We start from the raw sequence: 26,794 nt of genomic DNA, 5'->3' as shown, positions 1-26,794 counted from the left end.
TCCATAGTACAGAACGGAGCGCGAATTGTCAGGCGGCTAAGTCACCTGACAAGTCGCTCCTGTGTGAATCGGCACTTAGGGTTTCATCTCAGCCAAGGGAGTCAGCTCGCAAGTTTTCCTAAGAACACAACCATGAAGAATAGTACAAAAACATCTGGGAGCAACTTCTCCCAACCATCCAAGGACAGCTTGGTGAGGAATAATGCCTTTCAGCACGATGGAGCACCTTGCCATAAAGCAAAAAGTCAGAACCAAGTGGCTTCAGGACCAATACCACAAAAGTGTGGGTCCATGGCCAGGAGACTCTCCAGATCTTGAACTTACGGTTAATCCTCAAGAGGCAAGTGCAAAAAAAAAAAAAAAAAAACACACAAATTCCGATAAACTCCAAGCATTGATTACCGTATGCAAGAATGGGCGGCCATCAGTCAGGATGTGTCCAGAAGTTGATTGACAGCATGCCAGGGCAAACTGCAGAGGTCTTGAAAAAGAAGAGTCAACACTGCAAATATTGACTTTCCATAAACTTCATGGAATTGTCAATAAAAGCCTTCGACAATTATTATGAAAGGCTAGTAATTATACCATAGTAACATCTGACAAAAGGATCTAAAAAAAAAAACACTGAGGTAGCAGACTTTGTGAAAATTCATATTTTTTTAAAACTTTTGGTCAAGGCTGTATAGCCACTTCAGCCCCGGAAGATTTTACCCCCTTTCTGACCCGAGCACTTTTTACAACTTGGCACTGCGTCGCTTTAACAGACAATTGAATGACCATGTAATGCTGTACCCAAAATTTGCATCCTTCCCCCCACCAATAGTGTTCTTTCGGTGGTATTTGATCACCTCTGCGGGTTTCCTTTTCTTCGCTATAAACAAAAGGCTGACAATAAAAAAAAAAAAAAAAAAAAAAAAGTGTATCTATATCACACACACAGTTGTATGCAAAAGTTTAGGAACTTGACAATTTCCATGATTGTCATTTATAAATATTTGTGTGTTTGCATCAGGAATTTCATTTTGATCTACCAAATAACTGAAGGACACAGTAATATCTCAGTAGTGAAATGAGGTTTATTGGATAAACAGAAAAGGTGCAATATGCATCAAAACTAAATTAGACAGGTGCATACATTTGGGCACCCTTGTCATTTTGTTGATTTGAATACCTGTAACCACTTAGCACTGATTAATTGGAACACACAATTGGTTTGGTGAGCTCATTAAGCATTGAGCTTCATATAAAGTTGCATCCAATCATGAGAAAAAGATATTTAAAGTGGCCAATTCCAAGTTGTTCTCTGACTCTCCTCTGGAGAGTGGCAACATAGGAGCCTCCAAACAACTTTCAAATGACTTAAAAACAAAGATTGTTCTACATTACGGTTTAGGGAAATTGAGGAAATGGAAGGCCACAGGCACAGTTCTTGTTAAGGCTAGAATTGGCAGGCCACACAAAATATTGGAGGGGAAGGATGGCGAGAACGGTCAGAAACAGCCCACTGACCACCTCCAAAGGCCTACAACATCAACTTGCTGCAGATGGTGTCAGTGTGCATCCTTCAACAATTCAGCGCACTTTGCGCAGGAGAAGTTGTATGGGAGAGCGATGTGAAAGAAGCCTTTTCTGCACACGTGCCACAAACGGAGTCGCTTGAGGTATGCAAACGCACATTCGGACAAGCCAGCTTCATTCTGGAAAAAGGTGCTGTGGACTGATGAAACAAAGATCGAGTTATTTGGTCATAACAAGGGGCGTTATTGCTTGGTGGCAAAAGAACACAGCATTCAAAGGAGAAAAAAAAATAAATAAACGTGTTACCCACAGTAAAATTTGGTGGAGGTTCCATCATGCTGTGGGGCTGTGTGGCCAGTGCCGGTACTGGGAATCTGTTAAAGTTGAGGGTCGCGTGGATTCCACTCAATATCAGCAGATTCTTGAGAATAATGTTGAGGAATCAGTCAAAGTTGAAGTTACGCCGGGGTTGGATATTTCAGCAAGACAACTACCCAAAACATGGCTCAAAATCTACTCTGGCATTTCTGCAGAGGAACAAGTACAATGTTCTGGAATGGCCATCCCAGTCCCCAGACCTGAATATCATTGAATATCTGTGGGGTGATTTGAAGCAGGCTGTCCATACTCAGCAACCAAACCTAATTGAATTGGAGATGTTTTGTAAGGAGGAATGGTCCAAGATACATTCATCCAGAATCCAGACACTCATTACAGGCTATAGGAAGTGTCTAGAGGCGGTTATTTCTGCTAAAGGAGGCGCTACTAAATATTGGTGTGATTTTTCTGTTGGAGTGCCCAATTTTATGCACCTGTCTAATTTTGTTTTCATGCATATTGCGCATTTTCTGTTAATCCAATAAACCTCATTTCACTACTGAAAATCTTACGGTGTCCTTCAGTTATTTGATAGATCAAAATTAAATTGCTGAGTCAAACATTTATATCATGGAAATGGTCAGGGGTTCCTAATCTTTGACACCACTGACATTTATACAGTGATCAGTGCTAAAAAAAAAATGCACTGTGTAAATGTCACTGGTAGTGAAGGGGTTAACACTAGGGGGCGATCAAGGGGTTAAATGTGTTCCCTCAGTGTGTTCTAACTGTATGGGGATAGGACTGAGTGGGGGGGGGGGGGGTTGTGTTGCATATCATTGTTCCTACTTATAAAAAACAAACGATAAGTTTCCTCTCCCCTGACTCACACAGTGTACTACACGCGCATGTGACGCAAAGATGGGAGGATGTACCCCATACGGGGTTTCGCCCAGGGGAGCAATTCTGCCGCAGTATATCTACATGAGCCAGTCGGGAACCAGATAGAAACTGTGGGCCCCACTGTCTCCTGGGATTGCTGTGTCTCACTTACCCCAAGGTTTAGCACATATGCAGTTACCTCTCTGAAGAATAATCTGAACATAGATTGCTCTTCACCTAGTACAACCGAGCCCTTAAAAGGTTTATAAAAAAAAAAAAAAAAAAAAAAAAAAAACACCAAGTGCATACCCCATGCACTTTTTTTTACAGGTAAAAAATAAAATGCATTCTTTTTTTTCTAAGGAGCCCTCTCAGAGCATCACAGGTGCAATCTCAGGCTCCTGCAGACTCAATATGGCTGTCCGATTGTACCTCATATGGGCAGGCAGATCAATGGACTAGGACAGGGGTCTCCAAACTTTCTAAACAAAGGGCCAGATTTATAGTCCTTCAGATTTTAGGAGGGCTGGACTGTGGCCAGCAACAGTGTAAATTTTCCTGGAATTGGTGGGCATAAACATAAGCACATTTGGTGTTAAGGGGAGGAATAGTCCCCTATAGCTGGTATCATTGGTAGGAATAGTGCCCGATTACTGAAGTCAGTAGGAGGAATTGTGTCTCATTGTTGGTGTCAGTTAGCAGAATAGTGTCTCATTAGTGAGACTAGAGCCAAGGGCCAGATAAAGGTTAGCAAAGGGCCACAGTTTGGAGACCATTGGACTAGGAGATCATTGAGAACTGCAAGCTGTTGGCCAACGGTACTTGTAGGCATTTATTCACAGAAAACAAAGTGCCGGTTCACACTGGGGCAACTTCAAAGTCATGTCGCTCTGAAGCTTCCCCGCACAGCGCAGCCGGTGTTCTGCCGTTTGATGTCCGGCCATCACATAGTGTCCGGGAGCAGCCGAAGCTTCGGAAAATCTCTGAAGCTGAACGGCGCCTGCGCCGTGAGTGGAGGTGGTAGCCCCACCATCCAAGCGGACATAGGGTTGTGAATATTAGATGGCCCCTCGCAGGCGAGCTTCGCTTGCCACGCTTCGGGCTCGGCCTCGGTCGGCTCTTTTATTCCTACTCTATGTCCACTTGGATAGTGGGGATAGAACCTGGACTCACGGCGCAGGCGCCGTTCATCCTCTGCAATTTTCGGAATCTGTGTTGCTGTGTACTGCGCATGCGCAGTACGCAGAGGACACTATAGGATGGAGGACGTTATATGACAAGACACCGGCAAACGACTTCTTTAATAGGAGTCGATGCAAGCCACTCCAAGTAGTAAAGGAACTTTTTTTCCTAAGTTGGAGCAACTTGAGTCGCTCCCATTAGGATGGTCCCATTGCACTGGATGGAGTGTGACTTGTCAGGTGGCCAAGTCAACTGACAGGTCATCCCAGTGTGAACTGGTAAATAAAGCTACTTTCACACTGGGGCCACCCAAGTATTAAGCAGTGCTTTTAACTCCCGTTAGTGGCCAAAGGGGTTAAAAGCACTCGTGTTGTGGCACTTATGAAGTGCTGCCCATTCATTGCAATGGGCAGGGCTTTTTGTAATGTCCCGCAAGTGCATCGCCCCAGTGTGAAAGCACTGAGGCGGGCAGCATGGGAGGCAGTTTTCGGTGCCATTTCTAGTGCTAAAAATGCCTGAAAACTGCCTCAGTGTGAAAGAGGTCTTAATCAAAGGACAGCCAAGTGGTTTACAAATTGTGATAGCAGGTGAGGAGAGAGATCCCCCCACCTGCTGTCGGGGGAAAAACAAAAAGGAGGGGGGGGGGGGACAGACACGGATGGGAGAGCTGCATAGACTGGGACATGTAACATTTTCCAAAAAGGTGAACGTATCCTTAAAGCTACTCCATTATTCGAGTTTCAAGTTAACCATATTTGGGGTGGAACATAAAATATAGTTGGGTCCACAGCCAGGGTCCTTCTCCCTTCTATCACATTTGAACAATCTGTCAATTGAAAGAACTAAAAAGAACTAAAGTGAAGTCAAGTGGTGTCACTGCACTTGAATTCCACTGGTATTTCCTCCGTAAATGAAAGTACAAACCTGCGGCTGGAGGAAGAGTCTGCAGGAGCCACCAGTGGCCGTTGCAATGCCGGAGGGCTCCAAAGCAAAAATAGATAAGATATAGAGAAACACATGTATACATACACTCATGTACATGTGAAAGTTAAATGCACCCATGTAAAAAGTTTTTATTGTCTAAAACCTGCAATTCTCCTTTTACCACAATGAGCAATTACTGTTCAGGTGACCTTGTATGAGAACATGCTAATCTGAGACAATGGCAGTGAGCGCACACTGTGCTCGTGACATAAAAAGGTGACAAGCAGTGCCATGTGACACCCTCCTGTCATCGGTAGCAGACATTCTCACCACCAGCTGTCCCCCACCAACAACTTTCCTGGACAGCGACCCGGACACCGGTCACTCTGACGTCAAGGTCACTGCCACTCCTATGCAAAGTTATTACAGTCTTGCTGCATGCATGTCACACAACAAAGTCAGACACACACTCTATACAAAGTCATGATACACACACACACACACACACACACACACACACACACACACACACACACACTTTAATACATAGTCATGATATATATATATATATACTAAGGATGAGCTCAGGCACATTCACATGCTCCACGTGCAGAGCGTGCCAGGAAGTTGGTGCAGCGCTAATCACGGGCAGTGAGACATTGCCCAGTTGCTGCACCCACGCATTGAGGCAATGTCTCACTGCCCGTGATTAGCGCTGCACCGACTTCCTGGCACGCTCTGCACGTGGAGCATGCGAACACACCTGAGCTCACCCATATTATATATATATATATATATATATATATATATATATATACATATACACACACATATATATATATATACACACACATATACACACACACACACACACACACACACACACACACACAAGCTATGGATACAAACACAGTCATGATATATACAGACACTCACTATACAAAGTCATGATACACACAAACTTTATGATGCACATTAATGACACATCAGCAGGAAACCACACATTCAGATTGCTCAGATCTCACAGCATGCACCCACTTTACCCAGTATAAACCAGCATGGTCCTGGGTGTGCAGACTTGAGCTCACAAGGCAGCCATCCCAGCAGCAGCAGGCAGTGCCAAGAAAAGTAGATAAACAGAGTGCAGGCAGAGAGTGGCCATGACAGCTGGCATACCTTGGTGTGTACAGTCCAGGCAGAGCTGGCACTCCTGTCCCATGTGCTGTGCAGGCTCAGGCCTCTCCTCAGGACAGACAGATAGTTGCAGACAGACATACTGACACAGAGCTGCAGATCTCCACAAACAGCAGCAGAGTTTGATGAGAGGCCCTGATCACTCCAAGGAGGAGGGGAGGGGCTCACTGATGACGTAGGGGAGGGGCTGTAGGTTGTCAGCTGCCTCTTATTGTTGCCATGCTGGGAGGTGTGTGCTGAGGGAGGGATATAGAGCAATAGAGCATGTCATTATCACACCTCAACACAGCTTCTGTCTGTCTGCTACTCTCAGGTCTCTGTGCCCTGTGAATGTTATTTCAGCCATTATTTCTAGTGGAACGTGACACTAAATAATGTCCTTTTCCCCCCAAAATAACCCAGTGCACATTAACTACTTAATGCCACCGCCGTGACTTGCCATGTGACCTTTAAAGTCGCATGACAAGTCACACCCCATTAACGGCAATAGAACCGCTCTAATTGGTGCGACTCAAGTCACTCTGACTTAGAAAATGTTCCTGCACTACTTTGGTGTGACTTCAACACAACTTGCCTTAACTTCTGTTAAAGAAATCATATGCAAGTTGTGATGAAGTTGCGCATGGAAGTCGGCTTCAAAGTCGCATTGGTATAAACAAGCACTAAGTGCCGGTTCACACTACAGCGACTTTGGATCTGACTTGTAAGTCCTCAAGTTGCTGGACATAAGAAATGCCATAAAAGTAAATGAGAGACGTCTTTATGTACACTACTGAAGTTGCTCCAACTTCAGAAAAAGTCGACTTGTACCCATAGATTTCAATAGAAGTTACCTCTAAGTCAGATCTCCATCTATATTGAAGCGACTTTACAGGAAAAAGAAAATAATTTACCCAGGTACTTCCCACGTTTACCCAGGCAACCCCTTCCCACCCACAGAGCTGATTATTCTGTGATTGGCCACAGCCAAAGTCACCTGTCCTGGAGACAACTTTAAAGCGGAGGGCCACCCTAAAGTGGACCTCCGCTCATCGGAACCCTCCCCCCCTCCGGCGCCACAATTGGCACCTTTCAGGGGGGAGGGGGTGCAGATACCTGTACAGTACAGGTATTCTGCACCCACTTCCGGGATAGCTCTCTGCGGAAAGGGGCGTAGATTACGCCCCTTTCCGCAAGTGCCCGCCCCTTTCCGCAAGTGCCCCGCTGCCTGCTGGGAAACACACAGACCCCAGAGGCAGCGGGGACCGTCCTTATTGCACAGCGCGATTCGCGCATGCGCAGTAGGGAACCGGGAAATGAAGCCAAAAGGCTCCATTTCCTGATTCCCATACCCAAGATGGCGGCGGCAGGACCTTACAGACGATCTAGAGATCGGCTTCGGGTGCCGACATCGCGGGCGCGCTGGGCGGGTAAGTGTCACTATTTTAAAAGTCAGCAGCTGCAGTATTTGTAGCTGCTGGCTTTAAAAAAAAAAAAAAAACGCGGACTCCCGCTTTAAGTCACGTTGTAAGCTGCGCAAAGTCGCGCTGAAGTCGCCTCCAAAACGCCTTGCAAAGTCGCACTGTAAGTCGGGTTGCCCCTGTGTGAACCGGCCTTGAGGCCCCTTTCACACTTGTATGACTTTGACACGACTTGAAGCATTGCCTGTGTAATCTTGAGGTCTATATGGACCTTAAGTCGCATCAATGTCGAACCAAAGTAGTGCAGGGACTACTTTTAAGTCACACAGATATGAACAGTACTCATTGGAAATCATGAGGTACAACTTTTTATGTGACTTTGCAGTCCCAAGTCGCACAAGTGTGAAAGGGGCCTAAGGCTGCATTCACACCTTGGTGTTTTGAATCATTGGCAAATTTGCAGTGATTCTGCCCATGATTTCAAATCGCCAAGGTGTGAATGACAAATTGCAGAAAGCACATTTGCCACAATTCTGCCTGCGATTTCAAAGTACTGAGGTGTGAATGACAGATAACAGAACGCACATTTGAGCCGCATTTTTCCTCTAATTAAAATACGCTCCGCCTACAGACTAAAAAAGTGTCCCTAGAATTTTATTTAGAATGTTGCCAACTATGCACAGGTGTTGCATGCATCCTCGGTCCAGCAGCCCCATTGTTGTCTATTGGGAGTTGCATGGACACAACTGCTGCTCCCAATGTGGGTGCATGGCCACAAATACACCCATGGTGGTTTCGGGGACACACACCCACTCGGATATATTGGCATACAAAAGCTGCATCCCAATTAGGGTTGCCACCTGTCCAGGATTCACCCGGACAGTTTGGGTTTTGAATCATGTGTTCGGGTTTCAGTCCACCTGAAACCCGGTCACATTATTCAGACCAGGCTGTGGCTGAGTAATTTGGCCACAGCCACTGTGTGCCAAGGCGCACTCTGTGCATTACATTATTACTCTCCTTGGGCACCCAAATGTATCTCAGGTCTTTTAGAATCCTATAGTGTTTACAGCAAAAAAGAAATTAAAAAATTCCCTGTGTTGCAAAAGTGTTCGGGTTTGGCTTGAAGAAAAGGTGGCAACCCTAATCCCAATGCATCATCTATGCGGATGCATGGCCACAAATACACCCATGGTGGATTCGGGGACACGCACCCACTTGAATATATTGGCATACAACAGCTGCATCCCAATAGACATGCATGAATGGGACTACCAGGGACGTGCGGTGAGGTAAGTGGCAGGTGAGGCACTGGCTAGTATCAGAGCCAGATACACACAGGTTACATACACCGCCATCGTTAGAGCGAGAGCAATAATTCCATAGTTGGCAACATTGTAAAAAAAAAAATCGGGACACTTTTTTGGCAGTAGGCGGAGTTGTGTTATAATTAGGGAGCGGGGCATGCGGTTATAGGTGTGGCATAGGAAAAGGATAAAATTTGCCAAAAATATGGGCGTGGTTTATGTAAAATAGTGGGCGTGGCTTGCATGGGGTGTGTCTCAAAGGGGTGTGGTTAGTGTCTGAGATGAATGTGGGATGGAAAGGGAAAGGGAAAGGGGGGAGGGTGGAGGGATGGAGGGACAGCAGCCCCCCGATCCTACACCACAATAGCAATGTGTTTTCCAGAGTTTGACAATCAGCAGATAAAGATACTCCCAATACCTGGTGTTAGCGCTTCAATCATCCCGGCGCCATGATTGTTATGGTGTCAGGATGATTGAAGCGCATTATTTCTATTATTACATTGTAATATGAAATTAAATCATTCAACTCACCATAATGCAGAATCAGTGGGAGCCATAAGTGCGTCACTAGCCACGTTGCCTGCCACCAGATGCCATCAGGTGCCCCATCAGAGCAGCCTTCCTCACATCTGGTGTCCATCAGAGCAGCCTTCCTCACATCTGGTGTCCATCAGAGCAGCCTTCCTCACAACTGGTGTCCATCAGCGGAGCCCCTCCTAACATCTGGTGCCCCTCTGACATCCAGACTCTGACTGCGCCCCTCTGACATCCAGACTCTGACTGCGCCCCTCTGACATCCAGACTCACTGGCGCCCCCAACATCCAGACTCACTGGCGCCCCCTCTGACATCCAGACTCGCTGGTGCCCCCTCTGACATCCAGACTCACTGGCGCCCCCTCTGACATCAAGACTCACTGGCGCCCCCTCTGATATCCCCAGACTGGCCCCCTCTGACATCCCCAGACTGTCCCCCTCTGACATCCCCAGACTGGCCCCCTCTGACATCCCCAGACTGGCCCCCTCTGACATCCACAGACTGGCCCCCTCTGACATCCACAGACTGGCCCCCTCTGACATCCTATCCACAGACTGGCCCCCTCTGACATCCACAGACTGGCCCCCTCTGACATCCTATCCACAGACTGGCCCCCTCTGACATCCTATCCACAGACTGGCCCCCTCTGACATCCCATCCACAGACTGGCCCCCTCTGACATCCCATCCACAGACTGGCTCCCTCTGACATCCTATCCACAGACTGACCCCCTCTGACATCCCATCCACAGACTGGCCCCCTCTGACATCCCATCCACAGACTGGCCCCCTCTGACATCCTATCCACAGACTGGCCCCCTCTGACATCCCATCCACAGACTAGCCCCCTCTGACATCCCATCCACAGACTGGCCCCCTCTGACATCCCATCCACAGACTGGCCCCCTCTGACATCCTATCCACAGACTGGCCCCCTCTGACATCCCATCCACAGACTGGCTCCCTCTGACATCCTATCCACAGACTGGCCCCCTCTGACATCCACAGACTGGCCCCCTCTGACATCCCATCCACAGACTGGCCCCCTCTGACATCCCATCCACAGACTGGCCCCCTCTGACATCCCATCCACAGACTGGCCCCCTCTGACATCCCATCCACAGACTGGCCCCCTCTGACATCCCATCCACAGACTGGCTCCCTCTGACATCCTATCCACAGACTGGCCCCCTCTGACATCCCATCTACAGACTGGCCCCCTCGGACATCCCATCCACAGACTGGCCCCTTCTGACATTCCATCCACAGACTGGCCCCTGACATTCCACTGGCCCCCGACATCCCGTCATTGCTGCGCGGAGACTTTGAACTGTGGCGCCGCCCACTGCACTTTACACACACACACACTGGCAGCGGGGGTGGGTGGCGCCACAGGTTCTCTATTGAAGACCAGCTTCTGGTCTTCTTAAAAATGGCGGCCGGAGGAGACATTGTCTCCGATGGCCGCGGACTTCTAGCGGCCGGCGGCGAAAAACTGGAAATTTGAATTTCCTGGGACAAACCGAATTTCCCGGGACAAAATTAATTCGGGACAAATGTCCTAATCCCGGAAATGTCCCGGGAAATTCGGGACCGTTGGCAAAGATGTAATTCTAGCACTAGACCTCCTTTGTAACTCTAAACATGTAACCTGTAAAAAAATTTGAAAGCGTCGTCTATGGAGATTTTTAAGTACCAAAGTTTGGCGCCATTCCACAAGTGTGCGCAATTTTAAAGCGTGACATGTTAGGTATCTATTTACTCGGCGTAACATCATCTTTCACATTATACAAATCAAATCAGGCTAGCGTTAGTGTTTTCTTTATTTATTTATTAATGAAACAGTATTTTTCCAAAATAAACACATTTGAAAAATTGCTGCTCAAATACCGTGTGACAAAAAAAGTCACACGGGTGTCTGCTAAAACAATATATATATATATATATATATATAACTGTAGCGGTGTAGTTGCCACTAGTAACAAACATCCACCATATCACCCCACTGTCAGACTTCCACATATCACTTGCAGAGACAATGATAATTTGCTTTGTTTTGTTTTGTTTATTGGGGGGGTACAACTTGGTTAGGGAGAGGGGTATATGGGATGCCCATAGAATAGACCATTTTTGCCATCATATTTAGAGATTTTTTTTGTAGATTAGCACTTAATTTGAGCCTGAAGGAAGGATGCGCATGTGTACCAGCTACAGTGTTTTCCCTGCATCTCCATGCAGACTATTGCTCCTTCACTGCGTAACTCCTGCAGACTATTGCTTCCAGAACTTCCTCATCAATGACCGGGTAAAGATGAGGACACCACTCTTGACCGTGTAAGGGTGATGTTCCCAGAAATCCTCTCCTCCTGCACAAACTTCATACTATAGCATGTTTAATTTTCCTGTCACATCTTCTTTAAACAAGAGAACCCACTCTGAATAGTTCCTCAAGCTGACTCGCTGCTAGTAGGCCAGAGGCCTGCAGTGCCTCTCCCCGAAGGCCTTAACCACTTCCGGACCGCCGCACGCCGATGTACGTCCCTACTTTGAGGACGGATATCGTTGTTAAGGCAACAGCTAGCTGCCATAACCACGGTATCCCCACGTTCGGCCAGGGGTCCGGTACAAGATAAATGTGGTCTCTGCATGGCCCTCCACCGCTTACCGGAGCCGTCGGCTGCCTGGGTATGGAGACAAGTGAGGGGAAGATGGCCCCCACCTGTCTCCATGATACTGCAGGGTGGAAGCGACGTAAACGTCACTTCCGCAAATAGCTCTTAAAGGGACATTTTTTTTCTTCATTTTTTTAAATGACATTTTTTATTTTTATTTTATTATTATTATTGCATTTTAGTGTAAATATGAGATGTGAGGTCTTTTTGACCCTAGATTTCATATTTAACCACTTGACCACTGGGCACTTAAACACCCTTAATAACCAGACCAATTTTCAGCTTTCGGTGCTCTCGCATTTTGAATGACAATTACTCAGTCATGCAACACTGGACCTATATGAAATTTTTGTCCTTTTTTTCACACAAATAGAGCTTTCTTTTGGTGGTATTTAATCACCGCTGGGTTTTTTATTTTTTGTGCAATAAAAGAAAAAATACCGAAAATTCGGTAAAAAAATGAATTTTTCTTTGTTTCTGTTAGAAAATTTAGCAGATTAGTAATTTTTTCTTCATAAATTTTGGCCAAAATTTATACCACTACATATCTTTGGTAAAAATAAGTACAAATTGGTGGATATTATTTGGTCTTTGTGAAAGTTATAGAGTCCACAAGCTGTGGTGCCAATATCTGAAAATTGATCACACCTGAAGTACTGACGGCCTATTTCAATTCTTGAGACCCTAACATGCCAGAAAAGTACAAACCCCCCAAATGACCCCTTTTTGGAAAGAAGACATTCCAAGGTATTTAGTAAGAGGCATGATGAGTTTTTAGAAGTTGTCATTTTTTCCCACAATTCTTTGCAAAATCAAGATTCTTTTTACTTTTTTTTTTTTTTTCACAAAATTGTCATATTATCAGGTTATTTCTCACACACAGCATATGCATACCACAAATTACACCCCAAAACACATTCTGCTATTACTCCCGAGTATGGCGATACCACATGTGTGAGACTTTTACACAGTGTGGCCACATACAGAGGCCCAACATGCATGGAGCGCCATCAGGTGTTCTGGAGCACCCAGGACAATTCTGACATTTCTCTCCTACATGTAAAAATCATCATTTATTTGCTAGGAAATTACATAGAACTCCAAAACATTATATATGTTTTTTTAGCAAACACCCTGGAGAATACAATGGTGGTCTTTGCAACTTTTTATCTCGCACGGTATTTGTGCAGTAATTTTTCGAATGCTTTTTTTTGGAAAAAAAACAGTTTTGTGCTTAAAAAAAAAAAACACAGTAAAGTTAGCCCAATTTTTGCATAATGTGAAAGATGAAGTTACGCTGAGTAAATAGATACCTAATATGTCACTCTTCAAAATTGCACACGTTCGTGGAATGGCGCCAAACGTCGCTACTTAAAAATCCCCATAGGCGACGATTTAATTTTTTTTTACTGGTTATATGTTTTGAGTTACAGAGGAGGTCTAGGGCTAGAATTATTGCTCTCGCTCTAACATTCGCAGCGATACCTCACATGTGTGGTTTGAACACCGTTTTCATATGTGGGCGGGACTTACGTATGCGTTCGCTTCTGCATGCGAGCACATGGGGACAGGGGCGCTTTAAAAAAAAACATTTTTTTTTATTGTTCATTTTACTTTATTTATTTTAGTTTGACATTTTTTTCCCCAAAAATAATTTTTTTGATCACTTTTATTCCTATTACAAGGAATGTAAACATCCCTTGTAATAGGAATATGGCATGACAGGTCCTCTTTACAGTGAGATGTGGGGTCAATAAGACCCCGCATCTCACCTCTAAGCTGGGAAGCCTGAAAAAAAAAAAGATTCTGGCTTTGATCGTATTAGCGATTCGGTAGAAGCACCGGAGGGCGGAGGGCGGCGGGAGGGGGGGGGGGGATGTCTATGGCTGGGTATTGCAGGGTATCACCGACTATGGCTGGGTATCTCAGAGTTTGGCGTTGCAGAGTACTGCGTTGCAGAGCATTGCAGGGTATTGGCGGGTGTTGCAGAGCATTGCAGAGTGTTGCAGGGTATTGGCGGGTGTTGCAGAGCATTGCAGAGTGTTGCAGGGTGTTGCAGAGTGTTGCAGAGTGTTGCGGAGTGTTGCAGGGTGTTGCAGAGTGTTGCAGAGTGTTGCAGAGTGTTGCAGGGTGTTGCAGGGTGTTGCAGAGTATTGCAGAGTGTTGCAGAGTATTGCAGGGTATTGCAGGGTATTGCGGAGTGTTGCAGTGTTGCAGAGTGTTGCAGAGTGTTGCAAGGTGTTGCAGAGTGTTGCAAGGTGTTGCAGAGTGTTGCAGGGTGTTGCAGGGCGTTGCAGAGTGTTGCAGGGTGTTGCGGAGTGTTGCAAGGCATTGCGGAGTGTTGCAGGGCATTGCGGAGTGTTGCAAGGCATTGCGGAGTGTTACAGGGCATTGCGGAGTGTTGCAAGGCATTGCGGAGTGTTGCAGGGCATTGCGGAGTGTTGCAGGGCATTGCGGAGTGTTGCAGGGCATTGCAGAGTGTTGCAGGGCATTGCGGAGTGTTGCAGGGCATTGCAGAGTGTTGCAGGGCATTGCAGAGTAATGCAGAGTAATGGCAGGGTATTGCAGAGTAATGCAGAGTAATGGAAGGGTATTGCAGAGTAATGCAGGGAATCGAGGGGTTAATTTTCGGTGAGCAGCGATGTGGGCACTGCATATGCAGCCCACATCGCTGCTGACACCGATCTCTTCCCCCTCCGCTGTACCGATCGGTACAGAGAGGGGGAGGGAGGAACCGGCGTCATAACATGACGCCGGCTTGTTTACAAGTGATCACTCCATCATTTGACGGAGCGATCACGTGGTAAACGGCCGCGATGAGCGCCCGTTTACCGTGATTCGTGATGCGCCGGGTCCACTGGACCCAGCGGTCACGGATGCTCTCGTGTGCGCGCCCCAGGGGGCGCGCGAGAGCAGAATTCTGGGAGGCCGTTAATTAACGGCCTCTCAGAGTTAAACAACCGCCCTGAAGCCGTTAATCGGCAATGGGCGGTTGTTAAGTGGTTAAGAGGTCCTGTCATGCTTTTTTTCTATTACAAGGGATGTTTACATTCCTTGTAATAGAAATAAAAGTGACACTTCTTTTTTTTTTTAAACAGTGCAAATATAAAAAATAAAAGGTAAAATAAATAAGAATTTTTTTTTTTTTTAAACGCGCCCCATCCCGCCGAGCTCGCGTGCAGAAGCGAACGCATACTTGAGTAGCGCCCGCATATGAAAACGGTGTTCAAACCACACATGTGAGCTATCACCGCGATCAGTAGAGCTAGAGTAATAATTCTAGCCCTAGAACTCCTCTGTAACGCAAAATATGCAACCTGTAGATTTTTTTTTAAATGTCGCCTATGGATATTTTTAAGGGTAAAAGTTTGTCACCATTCCACGAGCGGGCGCAATTTTGAAGCGTGACATGTTGGGTATCAATTTACTTGGCCTAACATTATCTTTCAAAATATAAAAAAAAAATTAGGCTAAACTTTACTGTTGTCTTATTTTTTAATTAAAAAAAAGTGTATTTTTTAAAAAAAAAAGTGTGTTTGTAACACCGCTGCGCAAATACGGTGTGACAGAAAGTATTGCAACAACCGCCATTTTATTCTCTATGGTGTTAGAAAAAAAAAGTATAATGTTTGGGGGTTCTAAGTAATTTTCTAGCAAAAAAAAACGTTTTTAACTAGTAAACAACACATCTAAAAAAGAGGCCCGGTCTTTAAGTGGTTAAAAGTATGTTCTGGACTGTGGACTACTATTCCCAGCTTGCCCAGCTTGCAAATCCTGTGCTCTCATACCACATCGATTTGACACTACTCCCCACAGTCTCTCCTCTGATCCAGTACTCTTCATCAATGACTGTGTAATGATGAGGACTTCACTACTGACCATGTAAAATTGAAGTTCCCTCACAGACTTCCTGGCACATCCAGCCCTCCACTGTGGTACACTCACCGACCTTTCTCTGCCCTGAGTCCTTGATGGCGAACTTGACCGGACTGTATGTTCCGACAGCTTCACCTGCCCCTCTTCTCCAGGAGTTCCCCATCAATGACTGTGTAATGATGAGGACTTCACTAATGACCATGTAATAGTAAAGTTCCCTCACAGTTCTCCCCAGGCCTCCTCCTGTGATCCTGCTGCTTTCTAGTACTCCATTTATAGGAGGCCCGCCCCCTGCCAATGCCAGTTGGGGATTGGTCAGGGCTCCCACATGAGCTGCCTGCCACTCCAGTTCTAGGCCCTGCACCTCTTCCAGAACATTCTCCCTGGAAGCAGGGGAGGCGCCTCAGAACTAGAGCACAGGTGGTCACACCCACTGCTACACTAACAATTCCCAGCCCCCAGATCAAATCAGATAAGCCTAGCTCAAAGCATAGACCTGCCTAGATTTACCTGTGCTGACAGTATTCCTAGCAAAAATCCTATGCTAGCACCTACCTATGGTAGAGGGTGCTACATAATTGTAGCGCCGGCTCCTGAAGAGCATGCGCTATGTGTTTTTGAAATTTAACGTTACACTTAAACTGCAGTTTGGTTTGGGTATAATTATTCCAAATTTTGACCTCAGCATCAGTCTGACTGGACTATAGGATGTTTAGCCAGGCCATAGGGGGCGCTGTAACTTCTGACAGGCATGGGAACACAGTCTGGTTGGGTGCTTTAAGGTTACTTTCTCTTGGAATCAGCCCAGTGGGAGTGTCACTCTTGTTGTGCTTTCTGTGAGAGGGTACTTAAGATGCGAATGTCACATGTTTCGGGGTTCTGGTCCAGAAGTATTTTCTGACTCCATGGTCCTGGTCCTCCTGACCAGCCCCCAGGACGCCTATGGCCTGGGGTGCGGATCCACTCAACTTTATGTCTTGGGGCTGGTTAGCCTGAGGCAAGGAAACTAAGGCAAGGATTTGGAGGTGGTCCAGTGCCCTCTCAGGTTGTGGAGAGGCCCAGCAACTTCATAGTTATCCAGGGGAGGACTCTTCAGAAGAAGGTCATGCAAGGGTTGGTTTCTTAGCAAGAGCCTGGTAAAGCTGAAGGACCTAAGTGAATCCCATCTCGTGCGGTATCGCCGGATCGGCTGTAAGATACTGGTACCACACGAGTGTTCTACAAGTTTTCCTGTTTCCTGTATATGTTCTAAAACAAAGTCTGTGGCAGAGACTTATTCCTACATGTTTTACAACAAAGTCTGTGGCAGAGACTTATTCCTACACGTTCTACAACAAAGTCTGTGGCAGAGACTTATTCCTACATGTTCTATAACAAAGTCTGTGGCAGAGACTTGTTTCTGACTCAAGCACCCTGTTGGCTGCTAGGCCTGGTGAGAGAAGGACTATCCAACTAGGGTGAGGATCCAGCTGTGAATGGCTATTCTCTGGATTTTATTCAAAGTAAGAAAGTTCTTATATACTGACTTTGACACTAAGCCCCTGTACACACGGTCGGAGATTTCCACAACCAAATCCGTTGGATTTTGTCCGTCGGATCTTGTCCGAAACTGTTGCATACACACGGTCGGACAAAGTTGGCGAAAAATCCGATCTTTCAGAACGTGATGACGTAATTTCGTTACGATGGGACTATATTCAGGCTAGTAGCCAATAGCTTTGATGTAGGAATTTGATCTGAGCATGCGTGGCACTTGGTCCGATCAAAATTCTCTACACATGATCGGAGTATGTCCGATCGGCCCAGTTGGTCAGGAAATATTTCCAACATGTTGGAAAATTGGGTCCGACGGATATTCCGACGGTATCAGTCCGAAGCATACCACACACAGTCGGATTCTCCGACAACACGGTCCGATAGCACACATTCCGACGGATTCTCCGACCATGTGTACAAGGGCTAAGAGTACCTGGACCTTTCACCTAACCCTCTGATCCTATACTGAGAGACTGTTGTTAACTACGTTTTTGCAAATAAAAATCCCTTTAAGCGGATCTGTCCTCAGTCTCTATAGTTTATGGGCATCTACCACGGGAAACCCCTAGACGCAAATCGAGGTGAAGAAGGTAACGGTAAGCCCATTAAAACCAACCGCTTCTTCGGAAGTCAGTGCTACATAATGTTTAAGGGTTCAGAGTAATTTTTTAGCAAAAAAAAATCATGATTTTTACATGTGAGAGAGAGTTGTCAGAATTAGTTAAATAGTTATTATATATTGTTTCTAAGGTAATTTACTATATTTTCAAAAACTGTACTCAAGCAGGTGGATTGATTGACAAATTACTGAAGTTTAAAGTTATAACTTTCAACCAGTAATTTCACAGTAAATAAATAAATAATAAATTATTATCTTATAACTAGATTTGTCCGGATACCGAACATTTGTGCGAGTACTTGTACTGGCATAAATACTCCCTATGCCTGATCCGATACCTGGGAGATGCGGTGTTTCAGATTAGGTGACCCAGTGCAACTAGAAGTCAGCAGGTGGAACAACGGAAGTGACGACATCCTGACGCCCATCTTGGTACACCCTGCATTTGGGCCGCAGTAAGCCAACAGAGGACATCTTGTTATACCCAGCCCATATAGTTCGGGCTGGGTGTAACAAGATGGCCGCTGCTGCGTTTATGCAACCGAGTGCAAGGAGTACCAAGATGGGTGTCATAGTCAGCCTTTCTTCTCATGGCATTTCAGTGCCTGCCCATTAGTGCCAATAAATGCCACCTATCAGTGCCCAATTCCCATAAGTGTTGCCTATCAGTGCCAACTACCTGTCAGTGCCATCTATCAGTGCCAGACACCTGTCAGTACCACCTATCAGTGCCAGCCACCTGTCAGTGCCATCTATCCGTCAGTGCCAGCCACCTGTCAGTGCTATCTATCTGTCAGTGTCATCTATCTGTCAGTGCCAGCCAGCTGTCAGTGCACATCAAACACTGCCAACCATCAAGTCAGTGCTCATCAGTGCTGCATATCAATGGCACCTAATCCTATCAGTGCTTATCAGTGTTGCTTAATCAGTGCCACCCAACTGTCACTTGACATTAAAAAAAGTATCGGTATCGGCGAGTACTTGAAAAAAAGTATCAACAACCTACTTATAACTAGGGATGAGCTTGATGTTCGGATCAAACATAAGTTCGACATGAACATCAAGTGTACGACGAAGAGCGCACATTATGGGGCGTTTGCGGCAAATTCAAGCGCCGTGGAACGCCCCATAATGCACTGCGAGATCGAAGTGCATTGCTGTATGATAATTGGCCAAAGCATGCACCTGCCTTTGGCCAATCATGGCTCAGGGGGACTAAGTCCACGCCCCACACTATATAAGGCTGCTTACACGGCGGCCCTGTGTAGTGTTGTTGGCGTGGACAGAGAGATAGCTTGAGTTAGATTAGGCAGGCAGGTTATTCAGTTAGTGGCAGTGTATTTGATATGTATATACAGTCAGTCTAGTATGTATATATATATATATATATATATATATATATTCTGCATTTAGCATAGACTATATATTCAGTGTTTACTCTATATTCAGTCAGTACAGGCAATGTATTAATATATATATATATATATATATATATATATATATATATATATATATATATATATATATATACACACACACACACACACACACAGTCTCGTGTTATTCTTTTCAAGGGCTTTGTTTGCCCATTTTTATTAAAAGAAAGTTTTAACCCCCCCTCACAGGGGTTTCAGCATGTCTTTTCATCAACAAAACTACATTCAGCCTAGTTGGCTCTCACTTGCAGCACTGCAGCTCTGGCCTTACCCTACAGGCCCTTGTCTGTCTCATACAGACTGTTTCACCGGCCACCTTTGTGCACACAGCCTCCTGCGCCTGAAATCGAATATTGTCAGCATCAAGCGCATGGTACATACCAATGTGTCTACTAACCGCAGTGACCATTTTTTTATTTAATATAGGTTTAATATGGTCATGCATGCGTACCGAGAATGCTCTTTTTGTCTTTCCTATATAAAAACCTCCACATTGACACTGAGCTAGATAAACAATGCCCAGCGTAGAACATGTCACATGAGATTTGGGTTTATGCCATTTACCGTTAGGTAGTTTGAATTTTGCACAATTGGCCATATAATGGCACATGTCACAGTGTAGTGATGGACGAACTTCCGACGGGACGTTTCGCGAACGCGAAATGCGAACGGACCCAAACGTTCGCGAAACCGACCGTTCGCCGCGGGCCCCATTGACTTCAATGGGAGGCGAACTTTGCAAACCTTCATGTCGAATTTGCGGCCACGTGGTAATTATTAGGGGGTAAAACGTAGTCCCACCATCTGGACAATGACATAATACATGTATGAGGTGAATTTGGGATCGATAACTACAAGCATTTTTATTTTATTTGGGAAATTGTTCTAACAATTCAGGACTATGGAGCTAATGAAGGCAATGGAGGAGAGGGAAGGTCAGGGACCAGGGTAGGCAAAGAAGAGGGTGCAGGAGATGATCACCAGCAGCGTGACAGACATACCGGAATGACACATGCACCGTGATAGAGGCATCTGACAGCAGCACCGTAATACAGAGCACTGACAGCAGCACCGTGACATACAGCGCTGACAGCAGCACCGTGACATACAGCGCTGACAGCAGCACCGTGACATACAGCGCTGACAGCAGCACCGTGACATACAGCGCTGACAGCAGCACCGTGACATACAGCGCTGACAGCAGCACCGTGACATACAGCGCTGACAGCAGCACCGTGACATACAGCGCTGACAGCAGCACCGTGACATACAGCGCTGACAGCAGCACCGTGACATACAGCGCTGACAGCAGCACCGTGACATACAGCGCTGACAGCAGCACCGTGACATACAGCGCTGACAGCAGCACCGTGACATACAGCACTGACAGCAGCACCGTAAGCAGCCCCAGGAGGAAGTCAGCACAGCACAGGGATGGTGTGATCCCCTCATAATAAGAACCCCCAGGAGGAAGTCAGCACAGCACAGGGATAGTGTGATCCCTTCATAATAAGAACCCCCAGGAGGAAGTCAGCACAGCACAGGGATATCATAAGCAGCCCCAGTAGAAATATGACACCGCTCAACCTCTTCAAAGAGGAGGGTAGGGGCATATAGTACGGTGTGCTTTTTTGGGTCAAGGAAGTGAGCCAAATGAATTAAGAAGGTCTGTGTGCTTGATTAAAAAAATAGTTTATAGACATATACATGGTCTACTGGTCACATGTGTTGAATTCCTCCGAGATCCATGCCTCATTCATTTTTAGAAATGTGAGGTAGTTAACACTGTGGTGAGCTAGGCGAGTACGCTTATCGGTCACAATCCCCCCTGCTGCGCTGAACGTCCTTTCGGACAGGACACTGGATGAGGGGCAAGCCAACAGTTCGATTGCAAATTGGGCAAGCTCTGGCCAGAGGTCAAGCCTGCCCACCCAGTAGTCTAGGGGTTCATCACTCCTCAGAGCGTCCACATCGGCCGTTAACCCAATGTAGTCGGACACCTGACGGTCTAGGCGTTCCCTGATGCTGGATCCGGATGACACCTGTCGATGGGTCGGCTGAAAGAATGACCTCATATCCGAAGTCACCAACACATCTTCAAACCGGCCTCTTCTTGCAGGCGCTGTTGGATTGGTACCCGCAAATCCTTCTCTGGGAGTGGGAATTGCTCCTCTGCCAGCGCACGCAAAAGCAGAATGCAGCATTTCTCGAAGCAAGGCCTGGAAGTGCTGCATTCTGACAGCCCTCTGCGACGGCGGTAACATTTCCGCCATTTTGTGTTTGTACCGGGGGTCTAAGTACGTTGCCACCCAGTACTGGTCCTTGACCCTCATGCTTTTTATACGGGGGTCCCTATTAAAACACTGGAGCATGAAGGCCCCCATTTGCACTAAAGTGGAAGCGGTGTGGTGGCCTGGCTCCTGCTCATCATCCAGGATAATGTCGTCCTCTTCATTCTCCTCTCCCCATCCTCGCACAACAGGGATCCCAGAAAGGTTTAAAGCATGCTCTTCTTGCTCCTGCTCATCCGCCCCGGCACCATCCTCCTCTGACTCCTCATCAGACTCCTGTTGTTGACTTGTCTCAGATAGAGTAGCCCCCCCTGGGAATTCATCCAGCATTGCGACTTCCTCATCTTCCCGCTCCTGCTCCTCCACAGCCTGATCAATGACACGACGCAATGCACGCTCCAGAAAGAAGGCATAAGGTACCATGTCACTGATGGCGCCATGGCTGCGACTGACCAGTTTGGTGATCTCCTCAAATGGCCGCAGAAGTCTGCATGTGTCGCGCATGAGCAGCCACTGGCGCGGTGAAAAAAAACCCAGCTCCCCAGAACCGTTTCTTTCGCAGAGTTCATACAGGTAGACGTTAACTGCACGTTTCTGCTGGAGCAGCCTATCAAGCATATAGAAGGTTGAGTTCCATCGCGTCGGGCAATCGCAAATAAGACGTCTGACCGGCAGATGGTGTCGCCGCTGAATGTCAGCAAGGCGAGCCATGGCCGTGTAAGATCTTCTGAAATGGGCCGAGATTTTCCTTGCCTGCCGCAAGATGTCCTGGACCCCAGGGTATTTGACAAGGAATCGCTGCACGACCAAGTTTAAGACGTGTGCCATGCACGGCACGTGCGTGATTTTGCCCTGTTTCAATGCGCTAAGCAGATTGGCACCGTTGTCACACACCACTTTACCAACTGTCAAATTGAGCGGTGTTAGCCACTCATCTGCCTGTGAACGCAAAGCTGAAAGGAGTGCCGGGCCAGTGTGGCTCTTTGCTTCCAGGCACAACAGACGCAGCACGGCATGGCAACGTCTCACCTGGCATGTGGAATAGGTTCTGGGGAGCTTGGGCGGTGCAGTGGAAGAGACGCTAGCAGCGGAAAAGGAGGAGGCAGCTGAGGAGGAGAGGGAGGAGGATGGAGTAGGAGGAGGAGAAGAAGAGTCAGGCCTGCATGCAATCCGTGGCGGTAAAACCAAATCTACACGGGTGCCACGGGTTACATGCTTGACGGCCGTCAGAAGGTTCACCCAGTGGGCAGTAAAACTGATATACCTTCCCTGCCCGTGTTTGCTAGACCACGTGTCTGTGGTCAGATGTATCTTGGCACCGACACTGTGTGCCAGAGATACATTCACTTGCCGCTGAACATGGCCATATAGCTCTGGGATGCCCTTCTCTGAGAAATACTTCCTTCCTGGGACCTTCCATTGTGGTGTTCCAATGGCCACAAATTTGCGAAAGGCCTCCGAGTCCACCAGTTTATATGGCAGTAGTTGGCGGGCTATGAGTTCTGACAAGCCAGCCGCCAACCGTTGGGCAAGAGGGTTATCCGGCATCATCATTTTTTTACGCTCAAACATTAGGCCCACGGAAGCCTGCCTTTTTGCAGAAAAATGTGAGCTTGGCGTGATGGAAGGTGGAGTGGAGGACAATTGTGAGGAGAGAGGAGAAGGAGAAGTAGAAGACGAGGCTGGACGGTGAGAGCCTGCAGTGTGGCTTTGTGTGTTCCGTTGCTCCCACTGGGCTCGGTGATGGCTGCTCATGTGCCTTCTTAAGGCGGTCGTCCCTAGGTGAGTATTGGGCTTACCGCGACTAACGCGTTGACTGCAAAGATTGCAGATGGCAACGCTATTGTCAGCAGCGGACACGTTAAAAAAAGCCCACACTGCGGAGCCATGTGCCGGTGTCCTGGGAGCGCCAGATGTGACCGTACATGGTCGATGACTCGCTCCTGATACATTTGCAGTCTGCTTTGTCCCTGCTGTGCAATGTAAGTCATTGCTGCTTCTCCTCCCTATCTGCTGGTCCATATCTCCCTCTGAACTCCCCTCCTCTTCCTCTCTTGTGGGCACCCACGTGACATCACTAGACACGTCATCATCAACGTCACCTTCCCCACCGCTATAAGTAGAGATCTCGGAGTAGGCAGCAACACCGGGGACCAACCTCCTCCTTGGGCTGATCTGGGTACTGGCGTCAGACTGCTGAGTAGCGCTTGTTGCTACCTCCTCTTCCTGATCCAATACCAAGAGTGGCTGCGCATCAGAAATGTCCTCTTGATATGGATCGGAAAATAATTCCAGTGACTCAAGCGGAAGGTATGTGGTGGTGGTGGTGGTGGTCGTGTTGTTGGTGGTAGTGTCTTTGGGGGTGCACATAGCAGAGAGTGAAGAAGAGGGTGCAGATCGAGAGGATGAGGAGGGTGCAGAAGAGTAAGGCTGAGCGAGCCACTCAACCAAGTCTGGTGCATCCTTTAAAGTAATTGAACGCACCTTCTGCAACTTCCCACTTTGGCTCAAGCCTGTTGCTCCTGCCCTACCCCTACCACCCCTGCGGAAGGGCCTGCCTCTTCCTCTGCATGTCATTTTTTAAATGACCCTGTGACAAAACTCTTAGTCCCTATACCGCTGAAGGACTGCTGCAGTATAGGTGAGCGGTCAGCAGTGGTGCACGTCAACCCTATCTATTGTGGACCTATAGCGGTCCTTACAGAACAGCAGACTGTACCGCACTCAAGCCTATGTACCGTAGCACCCTATACCAAGTTACCAGTCCTTATAAGAACTTTTGTGGACCAAGCAGGTTGTGTATTAGTGTTTAGCAGACTGTACGTCAGTCCCTATACCGCTGAAGGACTGCTGCAGTATAGGGCAGCGGTCAGCAGTGGTGCACGTCAACCCTATCTATTGTGGACCGATAGCGGTCCTTACAGAACAGCAGACTGTACCGCACTCAAGCCTATGTACCGTAGCACCCTATACCAAGTTACCAGTCCTTATAAGAACTTTTGTGGACCAAGCAGGTTGTGTATTAGTGTTTAGCAGACTGTACGTCAGTCCCTATACCGCTGAAGGACTGCTGCAGTATAGGGCAGCGGTCAGCAGTGGTGCACGTCAACCCTATCTATTGTGGACCGATAGCGGTCCTTACAGAACAGCAGACTGTACCGCACTCAAGCCTATGTACCGTAGCACCCTATACCAAGTTACCAGTCCTTATAAGAACTTTTGTGGACCAAGCAGGTTGTGTATTAGTGTTTAGCAGACTGTACGTCAGTCCCTATACCGCTGAAGGACTGCTGCAGTATAGGGCAGCGGTCAGCAGTGGTGCACGTCAACCCTATCTATTGTGGACCGATAGCGGTCCTTACAGAACAGCAGACTGTACCGCACTCAAGCCTATGTACCGTAGCACCCTATACCAAGTTACCAGTCCTTATAAGAACTTTTGTGGAACAAGCAGGTTGTGTGTTAGTGATTAGCAGACTGTACGTCAGTCCCTATACCGCTGAAGGACTGCTGCAGTATAGGTGAGCGGTCAGCAGTGGTGCACGTCAACCCTATCTATTGTGGACCGATAGCGGTCCTTACAGAACAGCAGACTGTACCGCACTCAAGCCTATGTACCGTAGCACCCTATACCAAGTTACCAGTCCTTATAAGAACTTTTGTGGACCAAGCAGGTTGTGTATTAGTGTTTAGCAGACTGTACGTCAGTCCCTATACCGCTGAAGGACTGCTGCAGTATAGGGCAGCGGTCAGCAGTGGTGCACGTCAACCCTATCTATTGTGGACCGATAGCGGTCCTTACAGAACAGCAGACTGTACCGCACTCAAGCCTATGTACCGTAGCACCCTATACCAAGTTACCAGTCCTTATAAGAACTTTTGTGGAACAAGCAGGTTGTGTATTAGTGTTTAGCAGACTGTACGTCAGTCCCTATACCGCTGAAGGACTGCTGCAGTATAGGTGAGCGGTCAGCAGTGGTGCACGTCAACCCTATCTATTGTGGACCGATAGCGGTCCTTACAGAACAGCAGACTGTACCGCACTCAAGCCTATGTACCGTAGCACCCTATACCAAGTTACCAGTCCTTATAAGAACTTTTGTGGAACAAGCAGGTTGTGTGTTAGTGATTAGCAGACTGTACGTCAGTCCCTATACCGCTGAAGGACTGCTGCAGTATAGGTGAGCGGTCAGCAGTGGTGCACGTCAACCCTATCTATTGTGGACCGATAGCGGTCCTTACAGAACAGCAGACTGTACCGCACTCAAGCCTATGTACCGTAGCACCCTATACCAAGTTACCAGTCCTTATAAGAACTTTTGTGGAACAAGCAGGTTGTGTGTTAGTGATTAGCAGACTGTACGTCAGTCCCTATACCGCTGAAGGACTGCTGCAGTATAGGTGAGCGGTCAGCAGTGGTGCACGTCAACCCTATCTATTGTGGACCGATAGCGGTCCTTACAGAACAGCAGACTGTACCGCACTCAAGCCTATGTACCGTAGCACCCTATACCAAGTTACCAGTCCTTATAAGAACTTTTGTGGAACAAGCAGGTTGTGTGTTAGTGTTTAGCAGACTGTACGTCAGTCCCTATACCGCTGAAGGACTGCTGCAGTATAGGTGAGCGGTCAGCAGTGGTGCACGTCAACCCTATCTATTGTGGACCGATAGCGGTCCTTACAGAACAGCAGACTGTACCGCACTCAAGCCTATGTACCGTAGCACCCTATACCAAGTTACCAGTCCTTATAAGAACTTTTGTGGACCAAGCAGGTTGTGTATTAGTTTTTAGCAGACTGTACGTCAGTCCCTATACCGCTGAAGGACTGCTGCAGTATAGGTGAGCGGTCAGCAGTGGTGCACGTCAACCCTATCTATTGTGGACCGATAGCGGTCCTTACAGAACAGCAGACTGTACCGCACTCAAGCCTATGTACCGTAGCACCCTATACCAAGTTACCAGTCCTTATAAGAACTTTTGTGGAACAAGCAGGTTGTGTATTAGTGTTTAGCAGACTGTACGTCAGTCCCTATACCGCTGAAGGACTGCTGCAGTATAGGTGAGCGGTCAGCAGTGGTGCACGTCAACCCTATCTATTGTGG

At 47.2% G+C, this 26,794-nt stretch overlaps 1 protein-coding gene across 1 annotated transcript in view; it reads right to left on the bottom strand.

The window, feature by feature from the left end:
- Positions 1–6,198, bottom strand: part of OXCT1 (3-oxoacid CoA-transferase 1) — a 185,435-nt gene extending 179,237 nt beyond the window's left edge. Inside the window, exon 1 of the mRNA XM_077462803.1 lies at positions 6,001–6,198. Within this exon, the coding sequence (XP_077318929.1) occupies positions 6,001–6,099 (99 nt within the window). The 5' untranslated portion in view covers positions 6,100–6,198. The remainder of the gene's footprint in view (positions 1–6,000) is intronic.
- Between the last annotated feature and the right edge of the window lie 20,596 nt (positions 6,199–26,794).

The sequence above is a fragment of the Lithobates pipiens genome, unplaced genomic scaffold, assembly GCF_037356315.1.
Source record: "Lithobates pipiens isolate NorthernLeopardFrog02 unplaced genomic scaffold, aLitPip1_a1.2 Scaffold_3, whole genome shotgun sequence".
Taxonomy (NCBI): domain Eukaryota; kingdom Metazoa; phylum Chordata; class Amphibia; order Anura; family Ranidae; genus Lithobates; species Lithobates pipiens.
Note: the sequence above shows the minus strand (reverse complement) of the source record. Positions and strands in the feature narration are given on the sequence as shown.